Source organism: Salmo salar, chromosome ssa12 (assembly GCF_905237065.1).
Source record: "Salmo salar chromosome ssa12, Ssal_v3.1, whole genome shotgun sequence".
NCBI lineage: Eukaryota > Metazoa > Chordata > Actinopteri > Salmoniformes > Salmonidae > Salmo > Salmo salar.
Genome location: NC_059453.1, coordinates 28,384,084 through 28,399,151, shown reverse-complemented (window position 1 = coordinate 28,399,151; position 15,068 = coordinate 28,384,084). Strand labels below are relative to the sequence as shown.

At 46.6% G+C, this 15,068-nt stretch overlaps 1 protein-coding gene across 5 annotated transcripts; it reads right to left on the bottom strand.

The window, feature by feature from the left end:
• Positions 1-1,495: 1,495 nt before the first annotated feature.
• On the bottom strand, positions 1,496-14,812 carry LOC106564682 (ubinuclein-2). Of its 5 annotated transcripts, none has more exons than XM_045691197.1 (15): positions 14,233-14,812; positions 13,343-13,492; positions 13,012-13,122; positions 12,540-12,674; positions 12,157-12,260; positions 10,891-11,428; positions 10,337-10,407; positions 9,817-10,053; positions 9,023-9,136; positions 8,576-8,773; positions 6,838-6,880; positions 5,206-6,705; positions 4,780-4,966; positions 3,946-4,014; positions 1,496-3,635 (listed from the first exon to the last, which is right to left on the bottom strand). In XM_045691197.1, the coding sequence occupies exons 1-15, from the start codon at positions 14,533-14,535 to the stop codon at positions 3,589-3,591; spliced, it is 3,807 nt and encodes a 1,268-aa protein (XP_045547153.1). In that variant the 5' UTR covers positions 14,536-14,812; the 3' UTR covers positions 1,496-3,588. The 5 variants fall into 5 exon arrangements, with proteins under 5 accessions (XP_045547153.1, XP_013986394.1, XP_013986396.1 ...); XM_014130919.2 differs by having other exon boundaries at positions 12,157-12,263; positions 12,546-12,674; XM_014130921.2 differs by having other exon boundaries at positions 12,546-12,674.
• Between the last annotated feature and the right edge of the window lie 256 nt (positions 14,813-15,068).

Here is a 15,068-nt window from a genome sequence, read left to right as displayed (position 1 = left end):
TTAAAAATCATTCAATGTGATTTTCAGGATTTTTGTTTTAGATTCCGTCTCTCACAGTTGAAGTGTACCTATGATAAAAATTACAGACCTCTACATGCTTTGTAAGTAGGAAAACCTGCAAAATCGGCAGTGTATCAAATACTTGTTCTCCCCACTGTAGGTGTGTTGACTGATAAAGGTACTGGATTATGAGTTGTCTTGTTTGCTAAATGAACAAATGAAATAGGCAGTAGCATGGTGATTATAGCCATAGATGCACAGTAGCTAATGGCTCAATGCAGTCATATTCATGGTTTATTGGGGGTGTGGTTTTCAGTTAATTTTGGCAACCCATCCAGTGAGAGTGAATGTAAATCCAGGTAATCTGTTCTATGTAATCAAATCTGACTAACCCAATGCACTGCTTGCTATGAATTCTGACTGTGTTTGCATATTTAGGTAAAAAGACAATGTCCCGTTTGGAACATTTTAAAGAGCAGATTTGTTTTTGTTGCTCGATGTGAGTGTGTGTCCTGGGCATGTGAGTGGAAGGGCTCTAGCGCATGGCTTTCACATGTCCAGTCATTTCTAATCAGTTACTTCAAGGGAGGAACAAAGGATGGACTTTTTAAAGAATCCAAACCGGGCTAAGAATTGGGAAAACTCCACAGAGCCTTCCACAAAGCTAGGGCCTGTTGTTACCTGGAAACCACTGGCATGGATGATAAAGGTCAAAGAGCAACAAGTGTAATGATGTATTTTGACAGTGAGGGCTCGATTCGATCCGTTTGAAGATCCGTGCTACAGCGCGATTGAGGTTTAAAGGCAATGTCTCCGCATTTGCAGAAGACTGCATTCACAGTATACGCTGCTGATGTCCACTCAATAGGAATTTACCTTTAAATTTCAACCGCATTGTAGCACGGATCTTCAGCCTTATGGATTGAATCGAGCCTTGACCTTTCCTGGGTACAGAAAGTGAACATAATTGAGGGACTGTACAAAAAATTCTTACTTAAGGCTCCCGCGTGCAAAGTCTGTTCACTTGGGGCTCCCAAGTGGCGCAGCATCTCAGTGCAAGAGGCTTCACTACAGTCCCTGGTTCAAATCCAGGCTGTATCACATCTGGCCGTGATTGGGAGTCCCATAGGGCGGTTCACAATTGGACCAGTGTTTGGCTGGGGTAGGCTGTCATTGTAAATAAGAATTTGTTCTTAATGGACTTGCCTAGTTAGGTGAAATAAATAAAAAGGCTCTATTCAATCTGAAGCGTTAACAGTTCACACACTAGAAATGTTAAGGTTAATTCTGATTGAGCTGACAATCGGAAATTACCTTTAAGGCAGGAACATTGTCTTTAAATGAAAACGGATTGAATAGAGCCCTTACTTCCTTTAACAGGTGTCTCGAGAGCGTAGTTTTGCCCTACCTTCAGAACTAGAAGGGTTCTTTTGAAAGACATCGGTCACAATGGAGGACGAAAGACGGGGACCACAAAGAAATGACTCAGGACCTATTGAAAACCAACTGTATTTTATTCCATAAATCAACACACAAAAATAATCTACAAAAGAGACCGAATTAAGTAACCAGTTACCATGAAATGTAATCTTTACCCGCCCCAAAAGCACAAAAGCTTTAAAATTTCACCTCCTGCTCCAGTCACAGAAAGAAACAACTTTTCAACATGACATCCTGACAGACCACAGACCGACAACACTCATGGGTACATTTCAAAGAGAATGATAGGAACACACACACACACACACACACACTGACCAAGGCACCCCATCTATATGCTAGGAAACTCATCTTTGGCGCCATTCTTGGTGCAGTTGGTCGACATTCATACTGACATTGGAAGGAGGGACGAAGGATGATAAGAGATGGACAGAGGCAAGAAAGCCAGAGGTCCCTCCCCTCTGACCTTCTCCCCCAATGGGTTTTGAGAAGAAGACTAGGAGAGAGGAAGTGAGGAGTAATGCTATTGAGATCTTCCCAGATATAGGAAGAGAGTAAGGAAGAACAGTTTCTAGAGAGGTATTCAGTAGGTGAGAAGGGAGAGTTCTTTAGATGGGAAAAAGGACTCAGACGTACGTACACACATTCCCAACTCCCAGAAATACATTGACAGCTGAGTAAGAGGTTGAAAGCCAAGCGACGACTTGCACTTTTGCATTGAAGCATTTATAGTCCTGCATAGTTCTTTAATGAAACTTACAAACTAAGGCGTTTTGTCATATTGAGTTTTGAGTGTGTTTGAGTTGATAAGCGTTTTTTTTTTACAAAGTAAATTAATTACAATTTTTTTTTTAAAAGGTTCAAGTAGGCTACAATCTCGCATCTTTGTCCCCTCTCTCACGCTCCAAGAGGAGTCTAGCTTTTACAGTTCAAGTTTTTTTCTCCAGAAAAGGTCCAGTGTGATTATACAGCACCAAAGACACGCTGAGCAAGAGAGGGGAATACTCACTCAAACACACAACAGAGAAAAGGGGATATGCAATTCGCACATTCACACAGCACAGACTGACCTGGAAAGAAAATACAATATATATGTAGGTTGTGTACACACACATTCAATCTCACCGGCACACACATACCTCAAAATATTTTTTTTTTTTATCCCTGTGTAAATTACAAATAATTTATCAATATTTATATTAGCTATACTACCTTAACAGTCAGTTGTGGGGAGCAGAGGCGACTTTAAAACAGTACAACTCAATGGCCACACCATCTCACATCGGAGACAAGTTAACAACTACCTTTCTCAGACAGTCAAGACAACGACCAAAAAATGATTTATACTCAAATCTGCTTTAGACGAGAAAAAATATAAACAGACTTAAATTCTAATTAAATGACTTCGCTAACAGCGTGCTCCCTCTCCTGGGTGCTCCCTCTCCTGGGTGCTCCCTCTCCTGGGTGCTCCCTCTCCTGGGTGCTCCCTCTCCTGGGTGCTCCCTCTCCTGGGTGCTCCCTCTCCTGGGTGGTTTTCATTAAGGAACGGACACACTGGTAGCGTTTGCAGGCAGAGACTACTTAGCGCCCCTGAACAGAGTGCCAGCTGTAATTTGCAAACTGATTCTACATGTAGAATCGAGCGAAAATGTCAGCAATCAGACCCTCACTGGCAGGGTTGTCCGTAAAACAGACCGCACCGAATGACCGGCAGATAGATCGACATTCGTTGCAGTATGTGCGCTCTGTTGGGACAGAACATAGCAAAACGCTTTTTAAACGAAAACGAGTGTTCAGGCAGTCCGTCCTTGTTTCTGTATTTTTTTTTCTACGTTTGGAGCCTAATGAATACGACCCTGTCCTCATTCCACAGTGATAAAGGTCGGTCATGTAAACATGTTGACAAGAAAAAAATAAGGAAAAAAGTTTCATTATCATTCACCACAGGTCCATTTTATACCCAGTAATCCTAAAAATACAGTTAAATTAAATTAATAAATTGTCATGGTGAAGGGGAATTAATTCTTCAGGTCCATATTGAGGGAAGAAGGCTCCTCCCTGTATTATTACATCATTGTGTCCATCTGTCCAATCAAAGTGATCCTAGTGGATGTCTCGATGTCACTCTCTGTCCTCCATCTCTATTGGTCAGTGGGACTTCCTCTTCATGTCGCCACCCTGGCTTTGGTTCGCATCTGAGGAAGGGGGGGTTAAAATAATTGTGTAAATAAATGAAGATGCAGAAACATACCAAACACCCAACACGCTTCATCGACAGACAAGACACGTGCTTCTAGTGTTAACCTGGTCATGCAGTAACACAGGCATGCAGATCACCACTAACACTGAAGCAAGCAGACAGGTTGGGAAAGAAGACTTTACAGCCAAACAGTGAGTGAGCGATATCAACATGACGCAGGGAATGACAACAACACAAATGGAGGAAGGGAAGAGGGAAGTAAGGGAGGAGGAGAGAAGTACGGGCGGAGGAGGTGTGAAATTTACCTGAGAAAGCAAGCTGCAAGTGAGGAGGTAGAGCAGCCTGTGACCCTGACTGGAGACTCTTATACAGATCTGAGGAGAGATGGAGGGAGGGAGGGATGGACAGAGGAGAAGGTAAAAGTGAAGAGGTAAAAAAAGGGAAGAATGGAGAGGGGGAAGGGGTTGTGGAGAATAAAGGTGAGAAAAGGAACATTAAAAGATGAAAGTAGAATTTGAGTAAAGCATAAAATCAGAAAGTGAGGGCAGATAAAGGGGATTAAAGAACACAGGAGTGAAGGAAGGAGCGGGTGGATGGATGATGGACGGAGGGGGAGAAGGAGGGTGGGATTGGATGAGAAAAGGAGACAGGCAGGGCAAGAGGGTTACAGTGAGAAACCTGGAGCAGAGGGCACATTAGAGCTGATTATACTTCAGTATGGATCCACAGCACGCACACACACACTGCACGCACACACACACACACTGCACACCACAACATTGACCATGAGTAACACAAACTAAGACGAGATGAATCTCAAGGGACCACAAACAAATCTAACTGCGGCTCCATTTATTATGCCATTTTAATAAAGACCGATTTTCTTTGTCAGTTGATCAAATTAACGCAATAAAATGTCATACTAATGAAGTAGTAAATTCTTTAAAGATGTTTACCACATCATGATGTACAGAACAGACTTTATCAGTGGTATTAAGAGCCCTAAAAGTTCTACTGAACCGTAGAGAACAGAGAGAACAAATGCTTTATTTTTGATCCTATACATTTGCATGCCTGGTGCTTTGAAAGATCACAGCCTTGTGGAGCCACTGCCAGTTGGGCACCGGCCAATTACTCACCCATTAAGTCACTCTGTGAGAGGCTGTATCCTGAGTTGGCGCCCGTGCCCAGGCCGCTGACCCCCGGTGCTCCAGGAGGAGTGAAGTTGAGCAGCGAGGGGAACGGGAAGGGCAGCGAGACGGGCACCAGCCCCCCTAACATCCCAAAGCCAAGTGTCCCACCCAGGAGGGGGCTGCCAGCTGACACCTGGGGGGGGAGAGAGAGAGAGAGAGAGAGAGAGACACAAGGGATCAGGTGACATGTAAAGTGCCTGACACAATCTCTTCCCTTCTCTTCTGTTCTGTTCTGACTACTAGGCCAAGTCTTTCCAGAACATACTAAAAACTCCAGCGAGAGAAATGCAGTCAGTATCTAAGAGGTGCTTCTCTTGATCCTGTTTTTCACTCTTGACACTTTTTCTGGTCGCCTGTGATTGGCTGACTCACCTGCGTCAGGTGTGAGGTGACAGAGGGTGTGGCCATGGTTGCCGTGGGCACCCGACTGCCTACAGCCTTGGATCCGCCCACGGCCCTCTGTCTCTGTCCGTGACTGGACGAGACCGTCCCGGAGGGGGAGGGGCTGTTGTCCGGGCGACTGGTGACGGGCGACATGCGCATGGGGCTGCTGTTGGAGCTAGCGCTGCTAACGCTATTACTGTTAATGACAGACGGACCCTTCTGGCTCCCCGCGAAGCTATAACTGCCCTGGCCCGACTTCACCTGACCCCCACCTTGGACACTAAATGGGGGGCGGAAGCCGGCAGTCTTGGGGGACTGGTACTGGAGAGGGCTGGAGATCATTTGAGAGTGAGAGAGGAGGTTGGAAGAGGAGGAGGAAGGGGAGGAGATGGGAGGAGGGGTGGGGGCAGGGGGGCGAGGGGTGAGCTTGATGATGGGGGAGGAGTTGTTGCTGTGGGAGGACTTGGTGAGGGTTGCCTGCATGGGGGTGATGAAGTTGGACTGGTGGTGGGGCTTGGATTTGCTCTGGTGGTGGGAGGGGGACTGGGAGGGTGAGGAGCCCACCGTGGAGGTGAGGTAGGAGGGTTGCTGGGGGCTCTTGGAGTTGAGCTGCTGGGGGCTCTTGGAGTTGAGCTGCTGGGGGTGTGAGTGGGAGTTGGTGGCACGGGACTGAGGGGAGGAGGAGGGCATGTTGCTCATCATGGCACCGCCATTACTGCTGCTGTTGGATTTGACACTGCTCTTCCCCGGTCCTGGTATTGCCACCCCCATGCCCAGGGAGACCTTCTGATGGGGGGGCAGGAGTGGAGAGGCTGTGGGAGGGGGCCGCTGCTTGGTGGGCGGGGAGGGGGACGACGGTGGGTGGAGCTTACTCCCTCCGGTCATGCCCCCTTGCCTGTGAGTGGCGGTCGCCATGCTGACATTATGTCTCTGAGTCTGTCCCATAGAGCCTGCCCCTTTCATCACGCCGTACACGCCGTCGGCGCCACGAGACACCAACGTGGCCCCCGCGAGCTGCATGCGAGCTGACGACGCCGTGGAAGTGGAGGGAGAGGTAGATAGCGTGGTCTTAATGTTGGCCATCGATGGCATCGTCACCGTCGTCGACGAGTTGGCGTTTATCTTGGAAAGAGAATGTGAGGTGAGTAGGGAAGACGAGGGGGAGTAGTGAGGGGTGATGGAGGGGGGGGAGGAGTTGGGGATCTGGAGAGGCGGGGGGGAGAGGGGGGAGGTGAGGGTGAGGTCAGTGACGCTGCCGTGGGGACCCAGGCCCTTGGCGGCTTGGCTGAGGAAGGCGAGGGCGTGGGAGACGGAATCCAGGGAGGGGGCGCGGAGGTCCTCGTCCAGTGAGTCGGACAGGCAGATGGGCTCCGAGGGGGACGAGGAGGTCCCTCGGGCCTGGATGACGGAGGGGGTGGAGGGGACGTGGGGGAGAGAAGGGGTGGTGGCGGTGGGGAGATTGGGCCTCTGCTGGATCCATTGGCCCTCCTGGAACACAGGGAAAGGACAAAGGTTCACATTAGACCCGCATCAGAACATATGGCACCGCAAGTAATACCAAATAACCATCTTCTAGAAAAGGTTACAAACGTCAATTGAGAGTGAAGAGATGTCACTGACCTTTGCTTTAGCCCTGGGGGTGGGGACCATCCTTTTCTTGACCCTGGACAGAGAAACCAATGGTGTGTTAAGTTAACATCCGCACAGGAATGCTAATCCATCTGTCAATCGATCATCTGTTTCTTCAGATATTCTGTACATCTTCTATCCATATAGTCTATACATCCCATCACATACCGTGTGTGTGTGTGTCTGCGTGCGTGTGTGTGTGTGTGTGTGTGTGTGTGTGTGTGTGTGTGTGTGTGTGTGTGTCTATATTGTTTTTTTCCCCCTCACTAATCTACAATCTACCCCATTATCACAAAGCAAAAACAGGTCAACGGAAATAACGTTTACATAAGTATTCAGACCCTTTCCTCAGTACTTTGTTGAAGCACCTTTGGCAGCGATTACACCCTCGAGTCTTCTTGGGTATGACACTAGAAGCTTGGCACACCTGTATTTGGGGAGTTCTCCCATTCTCCTCTGCGGATCCTGTTTTAAGGTGAACTGTCTCCCCAGTCTGAGGTCCTGAGCGCTCTGGAGCAGGTTTTCATCAAGGACCTCTTTGCTCCGTTCGTCTTTCCCTTGATCCTGACTAGTCTCCCAGTTCCTGCCACTTAAAAATATTCCCACAGCATGATGCTGCCACCACCAGGCTTCACCGTAGGGATGGTGCCAGGTTTCCTCCAGACGTGATGCTTGGCATTCAGGCCAAAAAATGCAATCTTGCTTTCATCAGACCAGAGAATCGTGTTCTCATGGTCAGAGTCTTTAGGTGCCTTTTGGCAAACTCCAAGCGGGCTGTCATGTGACTTTTACTGAGGCGTGGCTTCCGTCTGGCCACTCTACCATAAAGGCCTGATTGGTGGAGTGCTGCAGAGATGGTTGTCCTTCTGGAAGGTTCTCCCATCTCCATTGAGGAACACCTCCCTGACCAAGGTCCTTTTCCCCTGATTGCTCAGTTTGGTCGGGCGGCCAGCTCTAGGAAGAAACTTGGTGGTTCCAAACTTCTTCCATTTAAGAATGATGGAGGCCACTGTGTTCTTGGGGACCTTCAAAGCTGCAGACATTTTTTGGTACCTTTCTCCAGATCTGTGCCTCGACAAAATCCTGTCTCGGAGCTCTACGGACAATTCCTTAGACCTCAACGCTTGGTTTTTTGCTCTGACATGCAGTGTCAACTGTGTCTTTCCAAATCATGTCCAATCAATAGAATTTACCCCAGGTGGACTCCAATCAAGTTGTAGAAACATCAAAGATGATCAATGGAAACAGGATGCACCTGAGCTCAATTTCGAGTCTCATAGCAAAGGGTCTGAATACTTATGTAAATAAGGTATTTCTGTATTTCTATTTAAACCTGTTTAGGCTTTGTCATTATGGGGTAATGTGTGTAAATTGATGAGGAAAGAAATTGTGTTTCATAAATGTTAAAATAAGGCTGTCTGAATACTTTCCGAAGGCCCTGTTTATTTATACTCCGGACTCCGACATTGCTTGTCCTAATATTTCTGAATCCCATTATTTTACTTTTTAGATTTGTTTGTATTGTTGTGCATCGTTAGATATTACTGCAGTGTTGGAGCTGGGAACACAAGCATTTTGCTCCACCCGCAATAACATCTGCGAAATATGTGTATGCGACCAATAAAATTTGATTTGATCTGTCAATCAGGCATATATTCAATAAAAAGGGATAATTGCCATTATAAAGCCAACTTATTTATAAGGTCCAACTATAGTTGAGATAACTTACATGTTGACAGTGAGGTGACTGTGTACAACACGGCTCTCCTTGAACAGCATCCTGGCCTGCATCCAGCCCTTGGGCCACAGTGGTTTGACCTCGTTCTCCATGAAGGCCTTGAGGTAATCCTCCACGGAGAGAGAGCACTGAGACGACTCCCGTTCATAGCAGCTCAACTTCACACGCACCAGGTTACACAGCAGCGACCTACACACACACACACACACACACACACACACACACACACACACACACACACACACACACACACACACACACACACACACACACACACGAAGAAAGCTTACTAGTCTATTATCTTTTCAAATCAGCCATTTTCTGTGTGACTTCGCTCGAGAATTTCACTTCAGTGTCTAGGCCGGATTACTATAAAAGCACTTTGTGACAACTGACAAATAAATACGATTTGATTGAGGGCAGTGGATGGGCCATTACCTGAGCTTGTCGTCCCAGACAAACTTCTTCCGTGGGCCCATCATCCTCTTCCCTGGCTTCCCCTCGTCCTCCTCCTCTGATCCGTTCTTCTCTCCCTCTCCAGGCTGCTGCCTGCTGGGGTCCAACACACACACACACACCTCAGAACCAACATATTCTACCAACCTCAATATATTCCCACAGAGGCAGAGACACATAGAAAGAAGAGGAGTAATGAACACAGGCAGAGTAGAGCACGAAAAATAACCAAACAACCTTTATGGATAAGCGATATAGCATTACAGTATACCAGAGTACTCAACTACTATTTAAGAAGGTCCGGTCATACAAATGGCCTAGGTGGCAAAGGTCAGGATGAATTTTGTCATTTATTGGCGTAGTAACAAACCCCCTCCCAACAACTACAAACTGTTCAAATTGTTCACATCCTTCTTGTTGGTGGAGAGAAAATGTTGCCGTTTTAAAGCTAATTTCCTGCACTTCTACACATTTTACCATATGATGCCTGAGTGAATGACTCAACAAAATCAAATGGGGGCCCGCTGGGGGATCGAGGCCCCTGGGCGTACCCATCTACCTAACATGGGCTATTTGATCAACTGGACATTTCTGACAGGTGCTAAATCAAAATGTCTCTCTGTCAGGGAATGACAAACTGCCCAATGCAATACCAAATGTAGAAACATGACAAATGTAAAGTCGGGACCGGCGGTCCGTATTGACCCCGTTCTGGGTCCGCGGTCCACCTGTTGAGTTTGGCTGCAGGACACTATGGAGTATTGTAATCTTCTTACTTGGCAGCCTTGACCATGCAGTCCATGTTGTATCGTTGGATCTGCTCGGGCATCACACTGCACACAGCCAGCTTCAGCTTCATCAGGGGCGTTCGTAGACGGTCGTCCTGGATGTTGAGGCTAAGCTTCTTGAGGCGTTTGAGCAGGGCCTCCTTATTGCAGGGCACAAAGGCCTCCAGGTGAGAATACACCTCCCCACGTAGCCCCATCGGCTGCTCCTGCACCTGCAGCTCAATACTGGGGGAGGAGAGGGTGGAGGGACGGGAGAGGAGCAACAGAGGGAATTAACAGGAGTGAGAGAAAGGGGGGGTGGAGAGAGAAAGATGGTAAGCAAAGAAAAGGGGATAAAGAATAAAACAATTTGAGCGAGAGAGAAAGATGTTGGGAGAAATGTAGAACAGAGTGGGGGTGAAAAAGACAGGAAAAGAGATGAACAATCGACTCCAACATCAGCAGTATGACACATTCAGGGTGGAGACGGAGAGAGATGTGCAATGTGTCCAAAGAAGAACAAACTCACTCCAGTAGGATGTTATTCATATCTAGGGTGAAGAATTTCTTCCTTCCCTCTTGATCAAACTGACGAGAGGCCTGTGAAGAAAAGAGGTTGATGAGCAGACTGTCTTCCATGGAAAGATGCACAAAAGCAAAAAAAGGAGCCTTCCGTGTCACTTTCAGAATGGCTGCATCGTCATCTTGCCAGTTTTCGCTCATCTTTGATTTGTCACTCTCTCTTTCTTCTCTCTCCCTTTTGGCCACCAGTTGTCTGTTGCTAGTCTACCTTTCTTTCATGTGTTTTGCTCTCATCCGCTCTTCCTTTCTGCTCTGCTCCTCTCTAACCTCTCTTTGCATTTTTATCAGCCTGTCAAGAAATGCATTACAAATCTTCCAAGAACTGAAACCCTACTTTAAGTGATATCATCATGGTTTAAGAAAATGGCTGCCACACATTTCAACTGCACAAAATTGCAGGAAGTTACTCAACAATTAAATCAAGGGATGATCACATAAACATTAAATAACCAAATAAATAAATCTGTGATAAACTGGAAAAGCCCCATCAGTGCGACTCACCGCCCGTAGGTCCTCGATGCGCTTGATGAGGGGGGCGGGCAGGCCGTCAGGGAGCGGAGGTGGGTGTAGGAGACCCCCTGAAACCCCCAGCCCCCTCCCTAACCCGCCCCCACTCGGCTTCGGCCCTGAAACTCCAATTCCCATCAGGCCATTCTCTCTCCCGGGCGTGGCCACGTGCGGATTAGCCGAGCTGTCCAGAAGGCTGAAGTCCAGGTCACCCAGAAGATCCTGGAGCTCCTTCTCATTTGCCGAGCCCAGCAGTGACATCATGGCGGGGTCCGCGGTGAGCTCGGCCAATGAGACGTCGTTGTTAGCCGCGTTAGCGTGCAGGTGGGAGTTAGCCAGCAGGTGGTTGGCTCGCGGGGCGTTGGCCACGGAGCTACCCATGCCGGGGTGGGGCGCGTTGGGGTTCATCTTCCTCATCTCCTGCTTCTCCCGGGTGAAGCGGCGCAACATGGCTGCCAAGCACAAGGAGTCCTTCATCAGCTTCTTCCTCTTCTTCTTCTCTGGCCGGTGGATGTTCATCAGAGACGACACTCTGGATCCGAAAGACAAGAGAGAGGGGTGAAGAGGGGAAAGAGAGCGGGAAGAGAGGAGAGGGTGAGAAAAGGAAAAAATAGGAAGGAGAGAGAAAATAGTGAGGGAAGTTCTGATGTGTAATCTCGAAGACAAGAAACCTATAAGCAAAGCAATGTATTTTCAATAGGATACAGGGGAAACAGTCTCATAATATCTGCTGGTCTATTTCTGGGAATAGGAGTATTTATGGCAGCGGAGTGATCAGCCTATCAGAGCGTAGCTAATGGAGCCTTTGTTAAGGACACTTGGCCTGTCACACAAGCCCACAAGCCATTCAGAGAGAGCATCACAGTGTATCATGTCATAGTCAGACATATCTGTACATGGGTAGGAATGAACTAAAATATATCTATATGATGAATTTGTCTATTGTATTCTATGCTGAAGTGCATACATTTCAATTTCAGTGCACATTTGATAGGGTTTGACACGGGGAGGTATAAAAACTGATTCAAAAACCATTACAAGACATTTTGAGGAATGGTTCTTGCAACATGCTCAGTTCTATTTGAGAAATATGCATAGAATCACAATGTCCCCTTAGATGATTTGCTCTTACAGCAAGAACAAAATAATCTGAATTATTCAACAACCATTGTATCTCAAATTGTAATTTGTGAAGGTACAGACATGCCTGACAGGCACAAGAAGCAGCGATTTATCCATCCCATTATCCTATCATCTCACCCTGGTTTGGGCACTCTGTTCTTCCGGGGTTTCTTCTCCTCCAAATTGTTTCCTTCTTTCCTCCTTCGTCTCTTGATCACTTGCTCCTCGCCATCCTTCAGCTCCTGCTACCACCGGAAGGCACAGACACAATGAATGAAAAACCAAAACAACCAGTTGGATAAACACAAATAAAGCAGGATTGTCATACTCCTATCAGGGACGGGGTCAATTATTCTCATCAATTCAGTAAGTCAACAAAAATTCATTGATTTTCTCATTGATTTTGAATGAATTAGAATTTCTGTTTACTTCCTGAATTGACATCACTGAAATGGAATTGACCCCAACTGACTAATATAGTGTAATTTCACTGTATACAATACTTCATGCCAGTATCCCACCCTTACTCTGGGTTTGACATCCTTGCCCCCATCCTCTCCCTCTGACTCGGAAGCAGCTCTGAACTGCAACGTGCCCGTGTTGATGTAGAACCCTCCCAGCTTGGTAGTCAGGGAGGCCGGGACCAGCTCGTCATACTGTCACACAAAGCAGAATGGCAGCCATTACAATCATAGCACACAGGATAGAGCATAGATGCAGAACACAGAGTAACTTCAATGAGTCTCTGACAATAAAAACAACAACATGTCACTGTGGTGGATGTAGGTTAGTATTTATGGAGTGAGGTTGATTGCGTGTGCAAATTTGTGCTGTGGATGATTGACAGTCTTAAGCACGCTCCAAACAGGAAGCGAAACTCCAGAGCAAAGTTCGCCAGAATAGAGCAGATTCCTATTTTCTCCGCCTATAATACAGCCTAACATGCCTTCTCCACATGAAGGGGTGTAAAAGGTTAAAAAAAGGGATACTTACAGCCTCTGAGTTGTCAATAAAAGGGTCGGTCTCGTCGTAGCCGAAGCCTATGTCAATCAGATCCTGCATTCTATCCTTCCTCTTCTTCTTTCCTGCTGCATTTGCATTGCCCTGTGTCACAGAGGATACATACTTTCACATGTACATACTGTATAACCAGTAGTCATAAACGAGAAAAAAATGGCTTATAACCAGATATAACAGGCTTATAACTTAGTACAACTAGCTATTAACCAGATTTAAAAAAAGTCAAACTAATCTTAAAACTTGCATCTTATAAGTGGAGTTATTAGAGCACAAAGTTTTACCACGGCTCCAAAAAATAACATACATATTTGTTCTCAAACTTCTTGGCCAGGGCCTCCACCTGCAGTCGTTCTTTCTCGTCATCGTTGAAATGGTCGCTAGGGTCAAGGGCAGGAGGCAGGATAAAAAGAGTTGGGGTCTGAGTTGGGGCTGGAGGAGGAGTGATCTTTTTTGCCTAGAAAAGGGGGGAATGGGTGAAGAAAAGTGTAACTACTGGAAAAGAAATGGACTTACCCACAATAAACAAACAATGACCAAAGAAACAAATAATATTGTGTTGTTATTGTACCGGATGAAAAGCATATATTGCAAATATGTAACAACAAAAAAAGAGTAAACTACTGTACCATACAATGATGTCTGTACACACCACTGAGTGTCTTGATAACATAAGTCTTGATAACATAATACCGATATTTGCATAACTCCCTTTAGGCTACATCCTTGTACTTCCAAACCTACTCCATCTATTCAGCACTGACTGATCTTCAATATGTCACCCATAGGAGGCTAAACTCAACTGTACTGGGGCACTTATTCTACGTGCCATATTAATGGCTGTATGTCTGGTGTAAACTAACAAGAGAGTTGGAGTTAACAAGAACAGGAAACAGGTAGCGCCAGACAACCTTTATCACTGCATGTGCATAAGGCGTGCCTACAACTGTAATCTTGACGTGCCGTTCGAGTTGAGTACCAAGTGATCTGAGTGAATGGCTTAATGAATGGCTGAGTTAGGGTCTTTTGTGTGAAGTCCGTGACTAGTAATTTCCTCCCACCGACCACGCTAGTCAGTGGAAAGACAAGATACACCAACTTTCATATCCTATCTTTTAACAAGTCCCCACTAACCAAGTGAATAAAATCAACTGGTGTTGATCCATGTCTTTCTTGGCTAAACAGAAGGAGTCATACCTGGATGTTTTGGATGAGTTCGCTGTAGTTAAACTCGGCCGACGATTGATCGCTGGGCTCGGACAGAGATAGGTTCAATCGCACGGTAATCCGTTTTCCTTCAGCGTTGTCCTTGTCACTACTAGTTTTGCCGAAAAGCCCACCGCTACCATCTGCCCCGGACGCTTTCGTGTCGCCCTCAGCATCCGCATCCAAGTCGATGTCGGCCTCGTCATCCTCCAACCGGCGTTTCCTAGTCTCCGTGGCTGATCCAGCAGCGAAGGCCGAGAGGGTGACAAATTGTACTTTTCTCGGTTCGGCCATTTGGATGTGCTGCCTGTCTGAACCTCGCTTCGGACAGACAGCGACAGCGCGAGCTACTTCGCGAAACTACTTCAAATTGGCAAATTGAAGGGGTTTGCGCGAAAATGCAACGGCTATTTAGTGGCTAATAAGATGTAAGGGGGTCATCCGCACAATTCGAATTGAATTTCAGGGGATGAGATGGTCGGGGAAAAGTTGTTTTTTCGGTAGCTACTTGCATCCTCAATTGCTATAGGATCGAGACATTCAAGGTGGCCATCTTGGATTTCAGGAGTAAATAAAATATCAGAGTGATGTCACTGGGCCTGCGCGCACAGACAAAACGGAAGTAGCGTGAGGGAGGGGGGTTATCATGGCCAATCACCGCATTTGCCCCCATTTTAATCCCGCCCCTATCACAACAGGCGATAAAAAGAACATCTGAAGATGGCACTAGTATTATGACCTTAACGGAGATGTCTTTTGTGAAAGGACATTTTATCAGATCATAGCCCATGTCACCAGAATAATTTATGCATTTTGCTCGCTAATAT